Consider the following 8,579-nt stretch of genomic DNA (forward strand, 5'->3'; position numbering starts at 1 on the left):
AGGCGCACACCACCGCACAGCCGGCCACGCGCGCGCCACGCCTGCCAGGAGGCGCGCGCCGCCACGCCGCGGTGGCCCGCGTCTGCACCACGCCCGCGCCCGAAGAAGCGGCCTGCGCCGCCCCGTCGCGTCGGGGGAAGAACAGGCCCCGCCGCCCCTGGCGGCGGCGAGGGAGGAGGCTCGCGGCAAGCGGATCTGGGGGCCCTCGCCGGCTGCCTCGCGGGTGGCGGCGCGGGGAGGGAAACCTAGCGGGGCAAGGGCCCGTCAGACCGTATGCGATAGTTTTACCCCACATCGAACTCTTGGAGGAGTTTATCAACAAAGTGTGCTCCATAATCATCGGTCAAGGTCCTTCCTGTACGTACATGCACAAAAATTACAGCATGTTGTGGTCTGCATTGACAGAATCGGGAAGATGGTCGAACGTGTGTTGGGTTCATGGTTCGTGGATGATAGGTATGATTTCCTCCTCTGAGTCTTCTTCCTGATGCGTTGAGTTAGGCGTGATAAAACCGGGACTTGCAAGAAGATGCAGATGTTGATCTGTTTTTGAGCTACAGTTTTCATCGATTGGTTCAAACTAGGCTGGGAGCTTTTGTTAATGCAACAGTGAAGTTAATTATTAAGTTTATGTAATGATCAAGTGGAATGTTCATATGGATGCACAACGCTGCAGAATTGCAGTTCATATTGTGTTTTGGGGGTTCAGTTCTTACTGATCGATTAGAAACCAGCCACCCAATATCCAGTCTTTTTAGATTTAAGGGTTCTGACTAGAGATGCACTTAGGCTTCACTTCTTCAACTCGTAAGGGGTAAGAGAGTAACCTCATCCATGTTTTCCTTAATATCAAACAGGAACAGATCGAAAAGACAAGTAAATCAACTCTTTCTGGTAGATATTAAAGCAACAAACCACTTGGTATTTCACACAATTCTCAAAATCTAGGAACAATACTAAGGTACCACTTGCAGAGCACATACGCACATACAAGTTTATTGATAGAGATAACAATACACTTCGATGAAAAACTAAAGATTGCATTATTAAAACAAGAAGGCAGATCACCACACTGCCTGATTTATTAGCTAGGCTGCCTGTATGAATGAATCATTCCAGAGCTGACTTATTAAAATGTCGTAGGCTATCGAAAAGTAATAGTTCGACAGCTGATCGGAGAAGGATAAGCTGCCTTTAGGCTTTAGCCAAAGGCTGGTCTAGCCGACGGTTGCCTGGGCGAGATAAAACAACCTGCATATAGCATATACATATGTCAGCCAATCAGGCATCGTCACAATCAGTACATGGAGTGCTAGCTTCTTTCCACAGAAATGTGAAGGTTCAGACATAATTTTGGTCAAAGTTCCAAACTAATGGTCGCAATATTTGATGTGTGAAAATCACATGTGAAAGTCTTTCTCAAGAAAACACATACATACTATAATACTATATACATTAGAGCATACATACGTACGTACCTGGTAATCTCCAAGTGCCCGTGCCTTCATACAAGCCGCAGAGAATATGAGGTAGTACTCCCATATACGCATGAACTTCTCGTCAAAACCCAGGGCCAAAATTTTACTGCAAGATAAAGAAGCGGTAAGAAATTAATACCAAGCAACCAACTGTAACAACATATGTATGTGTATATAATCGTCACAACAAATTTACTTGCTCAATGAACCTATGATGTATGTGCTAGTCTTGTTGTCCTCAAGTTTTTCCTAATTAACTGGACAACACCATTCTTCTATAGTGAATGACAGGTGGTACTTACTCTCTGTTAGCAGTGTAGTTGTCCATCCAGCACATCAGAGTTGTGTAGTAATGGGGCCCAATATTCTCGACATGCTCGATGCTACACCCAGTGCACAATAAGATCAGGGACGGTTTAATCGATGTAGATCCATCCATGACCATGAAGTAACCAATCAAGCATCGATCAATTGATGTAAAACGTACCTGAACCTCGAAGATGTGGTCATGGCAGACATTACACGGGACAAAGAAGGAAGGCAGCCACCAGGGAATATGTACTCTTTTATGAAGTCTGGCTTTCTTCTGTATTGCTCATACCGTTCGTCTGGAACTGAGATGAACTAAACACACATGTATATATTGCAAATAATGGTCAGTTCATGATCATGTAAGCCTAAGGTCTTGCTTGGATAGGAAGGAGTATGTTTCATTGGGTTTTTCTACCAATCCAAAAGAACAAGGCTTAATCCTCATTCTTGTGCACCAAAATAAGGCATATACTAATTGGTTGTTGTTCGTAATGATAGTTGAATCTGGCCGTAAGGTTGTTTGGAAATACACTTAGTTGTTAACAGTGATATTTGTCATGCACTAACCTGCAGGGCCATTATGCCATCTTCAGCCAAGTAAGACTCGCAGCAGGCAAAAAATTCGCCCAAGTATTCATGGCCAACATGTTCAATCATACAGCTGATTCACAGAAGAGGAATACGTAAGTATAACAATGCACACGGGTATTGTCGAGGTCGCAGCGCCCAGCCATAATATAGCAACACTTACATGCTTATGATTGCGTCATACTTGCACGGTGGTATTTTACGGTAGTCACACAGCAGAAAAGTTATGTGGTCCTAAAAAGGAATAACGACAGATAGTAGAATTGTTAGCTAGGATTACACGCTGATGAAGCAAGCTGGGGACAAAACAATACTAATTCTCTGTGCATGTCTATATTATATGTGCTGTATATATTTAAAGTACATAACGGGCTAGGCAGAAAAAATATATTAGGTGTGCTAGAAAATCTCACAAAAATCAAAACATATGGCCATTGATTATGTAGACCAACATAATTACACAAGTTTTAACGGCTTAGAAGTAAAGTTACTAGATCAATCGCCTCCAGTCGAAGCTGTTTAAGGCCCAATATGATGCGCCACCTAGGAAGCCCATGATAAAGTGTGTTTACTGTAGTGATGGAAAAACTTCCGAAATGGTAAAGTGTTTGGATCCTTACTATGGCATGCCTTTTGATCCTGAGAATTGTTTTGGGCTGTTGCCTCCTATGTTCCTGGCTCTCTAATAAGTAGGTAGTTTTGCAAACTGCTTTATGCTGCTTTGTTTAGTTTTTGCTTTTATCATTGTACTATGTGGTGTTAAGCTTCATGCACTAGCCAACGCAACCAAAAGTCTGAATTGATCGAAAGGGCTAGGCAATCCACATATACACTTCATCATGTTGTTTGGGTGGTTTCTCTAATGGAAATTGGTGCGGGGGCTCATTGTTTCAAAAAAAAAAAAAACACAGGCAGCAACAAAAAAATCTAGTTATTGGCAAAATTAGGCCATGCTATCAAATGACATATTCATTCCCACATTTTCATATCATCAATTACAAGAAAGGCAGGAGGTCTAGAGGATAAAAAGGCTAAAATATTCGCACCACACTTTCTCAATGAACATATATCGGGGAATGGTAGTTACTGATAAACTATTGAACTTGAGGTATTGTGTAAAGGAGGAAGTAACATAGAACTAACCTCTAAGCCAGCTTCTCTAGCTTTTCCCTCGGCATATTTAAGCTGCTCCTCCGACAAAGTGACTCCGGTGTATTTGCAGCCGGTTTGCTTAACAACTTGTATTGCTAAACTTCCCCAGCCGAAACCGATATCAAGAACATGATGCCCCCTCTCGACTTTAGCCTTTGATTAAATGCAAATTTTGCAAAGTTGAAGTACCATCAGATCATGTTCACAAGGTTGTCTAACTAGTAATCAATCAAATGATACAATCTCTGGAGATATGGTAGTGTTACCTTCTCGATTAGAAGGCTAAGTTTACGTTCCTGAGCTGCTTCTAAGCTTTCATTCTCCGTCTACCAATTAGTTTTAGTCCATGAATTAATAAAACTAATCCACCATTTACAAGCTGCAGAACAAAAACACAAGATATACAAACCTTGAAGATTGCACAAGAGTAAGTCATCGATTTGTCCATAAAAAGTGAGAAAAATTCGTTACTCTGCACACATACATGAGAAGAAAGACAGAGCTATTAGTATTATTTGGTATGCATAGACGTATGGCAAGTAATGAATGAAGAAAAACATTCTTTATAAGTTTTGGAACACAAAAATCTCAATCTCAATAAGATCTGCAATAAAATCTAGTATTACAAATTGACCTAAGAAGCTAGTTATATTAACCCTGATGGAAGGTGATAACAAAAGAAGAGATATGAGTACTGACAAGATCATAGTGCTGAGAGATATTTCGACGACTTTGTGTCATAGTGTTCTTCCTTGAGGCTTGGCCCAGAAAGTATTTAGCATATGCAAACCGAGCTATTACATGCAAGGGTGTCCACCGGCCCCTGCAAACCAAATAATCTTACATGATTAGTCACAAACACATAGAATTCATATATACTACTTCATTTTTCTCAAACAATTCATAGTTATTTAGTGGTCAATTGAAGGTTTCAGAACCTATTTCCGGCAATCCTGGAGCTCCTACGCGCATCTCTGTTAGCAATGAGAATCTGCAAAAGAAATGGATCATGGATTTGATCTGAAATGAAGAAATAACTCTACCAATAAAATCACTATGACATAATTTTACCAAGAGAAAATTCAGAAGGCCTTCTCTCTTGTCAAGAAAGGAGAAACAACCATTAATATAGGCTTCTGCCAAGCCAAGGTTTCCTTCTGTTGCAACCTGAAAGCCGTGAGAGGGCCAGGATAAACACATGTAGTTCAGATGAGATAGTTAGATAAAGCAATTGCAGTGGAGTATATCAGAAATTAAGAATCATGCATGGACACACCACCAATGAAAAATTAAAAAAATGCATGTGTAGGCAGAGAAAGAGAATAGAAAATAACCTTCCAATAGAACAAGGGGTTATGAACTCGCAAGACAGATTTTACACGGCATTTGTCACAAGCTTTACCAAAGCTGAACACATTTCCTCCCTCTTCGACAAATCTGCACGAAAACTATCAAGGTGAAGAACAATCATAATTAGACGTCGCGTAGTATATCAACTCATGCAAGGACTCACGTCAAGTTACCGATGGATACGTATTGGTTGAAAAATCTTGCAACTAGAAGGCGTGCCCCAGCCTCGGTCCATGATGGAATCATCGGCTTTGGGTTTAGCACAAGCTCACACTTCTTTCCAAGCAAACCTTGGGCTGCTGCTTTCCCAGCCTGCATCGATTCAATATGCCCAATACAAACAGACCTCACATGTCTATTTCATGAAATAGTCATTTTGAATTATGTGATTGAAACTTATTTGTGTTTAGCTTTGTCAGACCGTTGCTAATTTTAGCACATAACAGTATGGTTCACTATGCTAGACAGGTCCAAAAGAGAGAAAGGAGAGGTTGTGAATGCAAATACCTTCAATCCATCTTCATGGAAGCCGTGACCTGTTATCCAAGGCAGAAGAGACATTTGAGACCTAGTGTTCTTTAGATCATTTCACACCTAACTTTAATGTAGTAAGTGTATATCGAACAAATTATCTACAAACTGAAATTCATGAAACAGGTTACTTTGATATGCCCCGCAGAACCATATTCCTCTCTTTCCCTGGATCTGATCAAGCTGAAGATAAGCCTTCGCCGCAGCCACAGACAGAACAGGAAGGCTTGTAGACCATTTAAGCAGTACATGATCCGGAACACAAGGGGGGTTGAGTGTCACCAGGAAAGGCCTGATAGATTCAATTTTCTACAAGTACAATAAAAAAGAAAAATATACCACAATTAATAATTAAGTAATTCATTCATTCTGCTGGAGGGGTTAGGCTGAAGCTTCCATTTTTCTTTTATTATTTTAGCCTGCTCTACAGTGTGTTCTAACGTGATTAAAATGTGGCTGTATTGCTACGCAGAAATGGCTTTATCCTTTGGTTCTTTCTTTTTGCTGGGGATGCCTAGTCCTGAGGACATGTAAGGCTGATGTACAAAATGGTTTCAGCATCATAGTAAAGCCAGGGCATATACCACAATTCTTTGGTTCTTTCGTCAAGAATTATATCATCAATACAGTTAATTCATTATACCAAACCCTGTATATGAAACCAAAGAATTTACCTGAATATGGTTTAGCCAGTAAGTAACAGAAAATCCCCTGCTAGTTGTCCCCAGGAAATTCCAGGCGCTCCATGCCGACGAATTTCGGGGCATCAAATTTTGATCGCGGTGGAGGTATGTATCCCTGCAGCATAAATGTGTCAGACAATTAGTATATCAGCTCAATTATGCATTCATTTGTAAGTAGGCTTTACCTTTGGACATACTGACAAGCACCTAGAACTTTCAATTCATCATGTGTAGCTTCAGCTCCTAGTACTTTGAGAGCATTAGGTGCATGAATGCCAAGGATGACACTGTCGTATGTTTCCTCTGAACCATCATTCTCCAAGACTCTGTAGCCAGCTGCCATTGCCAAGATATTATTTCAGTTAGTGCCAAGATAATAGGATGACAGACACATTGTTTGTACTCACAGGCAATCAACAAAGAGTTCGGCATTAGCAATAACACATGTATGTACCTCCACCAAAACTTGAAACTGATTTGACCCGACAGCTGGTTTTAATTCGACATCCCATGCTTTCCAAAGCTCCTTTTACCTGTGTGTGCGCAATAGTTGCACTGTTAATTCCCTGCATTTGGCTGCAGCTAAAGCCTAGAGAGTGTAATAAACAGAGATCATGTGCGACCCTGTTGTCGCCTGTATGGGTTCCAATAAGTACCTTGTCTACAAAGGAATGCGAACGAGCCTTCACAGTGGGCAACTGGGGGTAACGAAACAGCTGAGAGTGCAGCGACTTAATTAGCTTTCAAATGCACAAAGACGAATTAAGCATGCAAATGCAATGGGAATGGAACATGTATACAAAGTAGTTGGGCACCTGAAGAAGGTCATGGTTGCGGAAAAATGATAGCACGAAGAAAGCAGACAAGCTCAAAACACCTTCTGATGAAGATGACCACAGGCCTGCACAGACTGGAATCTACACCAAATATATTTTTTGTGTCACCAACTCAAACTGCAAATAACCAGCCTTAATTACCGCCCCCTGCACTGCACCAATGTTGGTGGGAAAACGTACTAGCCATTAAGTAGTCAACCCAGATTTTAGTTAGAACTTGAATATTTCATCTGAACTTTCAATAATTAATTGAAAATTGTAGTTTCTCTTTCATAGTTTTGGACTGTTCAAAAAACATGAAAATCAAAATTTGGATACAGAAATCCTAATCTGGTACACTAAAAAGGGTGTAAGCAAGTAGATTAGAAGCAGTACAAGATAAGCCTCTTGGAATAGTAGGGAATATCCTTGCGACTGAATGAATTGCCCCAATGTCTCAGTACGATCCAGATCAGGGTTATGTTCTTGGTACTCCAGGTACCTTCATTCCAAAGATCGTACCAACGAGTACATTGTTATCATATGTAATTATAAACACAAGGAATATCTATATGTCCAGCTACGAATGGAGGTAGTAAAAATGCACACAAGAACTAAGGGACCGGACTGCTTACGTCAAAGCATCGTTCTTGAACTTGAATATGTCACGGACCATGCGCCAAAAGCTGATTTTCAGTATGTTGGCTTTTTGTGCCAAGAGGCTCGAGATACCGTTGCCATTGCCCCACTCACACCCTCCTCCACCACCGTCTGATTGTGTGCTCACTGATAAAGACATGTCTGATCTCTCCATCTCCACCCCGAGCCCTACTAACCATTCCATCATGTGGGAATACGTTACCTACATTTGATGCATATGGCACAACAAAAATGTTAGTGGGAAACAAAAAAAAAAACTTATAATATAGGCTTACAAAGGTCTTCCCTGTTCAGCCCGGGGGTTACGAAGTACTATATCAATTTAATCAGAGTAGAGAAAAATACCAAAATAGATTACAACCATGCACACTAATCAGATATAAACCAACATGTAAAGCTACAACTGCATTTCCAACCATAAGCATCAGAGTACAGTTTCAGAAACATAACAATACATGAAGTGTTCCGTCAAAACACAATACATGACTTGGGCGGTCAGTGAGGCACCTTTCAAAGGATATAGCCGTCTCCAAACTGACATAAACCCGTTAGAAATGATCGACAAGTTCAAGTTGAATGGCAATCTATGGTTAGGTAATTGTTTGAACACAATTTGTCTTCCCAGACTGAATTTCATGGCACCCTAATACTACCTAAACTAGTGTTGTACTATCAATTTGCACATTTTGCTACAAACCCTGCACAGGCAATCAACCACCTGAAAACAAAAACACATATCGACAACCTAATAACTCTAATCTTTTCTAGTTACTTCCATATCTAGATCCGGTACAGGGCGTGTTTTTTGGGGGAATACAGAGCTTCATGACGCAAAATCAATGAGCACATGGAATCAGACACAGCCAATACGAATGCAAAGGATTTCCAGGTCGGCCGTGAAAATGTGATGGTATTTGCAGTAGAAAGTAGAAATGCTGGATGAGTTTTGTGCTTAGAAGCAATCCACCGAGCACCTTCCGTGCTATGAGCAGAGCAGGTGGGAACGAACA

At 41.0% G+C, this 8,579-nt stretch overlaps 1 protein-coding gene across 1 annotated transcript in view; it reads right to left on the minus strand.

The window, feature by feature from the left end:
* Nucleotides 1-1,194: 1,194 nt before the first annotated feature.
* The window catches only part of LOC119357014, an 8,119-nt gene continuing 734 nt past the window's right edge, over nt 1,195-8,579 (minus strand). Inside the window, exons 2-24 of the mRNA XM_037624003.1 lie at nt 7,545-7,771; nt 7,306-7,411; nt 6,910-7,011; nt 6,751-6,810; nt 6,549-6,627; nt 6,280-6,430; nt 6,086-6,209; nt 5,543-5,720; nt 5,388-5,416; nt 5,044-5,192; nt 4,865-4,967; nt 4,602-4,697; nt 4,469-4,521; nt 4,230-4,353; nt 3,940-4,002; nt 3,797-3,856; nt 3,522-3,683; nt 2,542-2,612; nt 2,358-2,451; nt 1,966-2,102; nt 1,781-1,861; nt 1,479-1,584; nt 1,195-1,251 (exon numbers count right to left, since the gene is read on the minus strand). Of these exons, the coding sequence (XP_037479900.1) occupies nt 1,195-1,251; nt 1,479-1,584; nt 1,781-1,861; nt 1,966-2,102; nt 2,358-2,451; nt 2,542-2,612; nt 3,522-3,683; nt 3,797-3,856; nt 3,940-4,002; nt 4,230-4,353; nt 4,469-4,521; nt 4,602-4,697; nt 4,865-4,967; nt 5,044-5,192; nt 5,388-5,416; nt 5,543-5,720; nt 6,086-6,209; nt 6,280-6,430; nt 6,549-6,627; nt 6,751-6,810; nt 6,910-7,011; nt 7,306-7,411; nt 7,545-7,756 (2,397 nt within the window). The 5' untranslated portion in view covers nt 7,757-7,771. The remainder of the gene's footprint in view (nt 1,252-1,478; nt 1,585-1,780; nt 1,862-1,965; nt 2,103-2,357; nt 2,452-2,541; nt 2,613-3,521; nt 3,684-3,796; nt 3,857-3,939; nt 4,003-4,229; nt 4,354-4,468; nt 4,522-4,601; nt 4,698-4,864; nt 4,968-5,043; nt 5,193-5,387; nt 5,417-5,542; nt 5,721-6,085; nt 6,210-6,279; nt 6,431-6,548; nt 6,628-6,750; nt 6,811-6,909; nt 7,012-7,305; nt 7,412-7,544; nt 7,772-8,579) is intronic.

Source organism: Triticum dicoccoides, chromosome 2A (genome assembly GCF_002162155.2).
Source record: "Triticum dicoccoides isolate Atlit2015 ecotype Zavitan chromosome 2A, WEW_v2.0, whole genome shotgun sequence".
Taxonomy (NCBI): Eukaryota; Viridiplantae; Streptophyta; class Magnoliopsida; order Poales; family Poaceae; genus Triticum; species Triticum dicoccoides.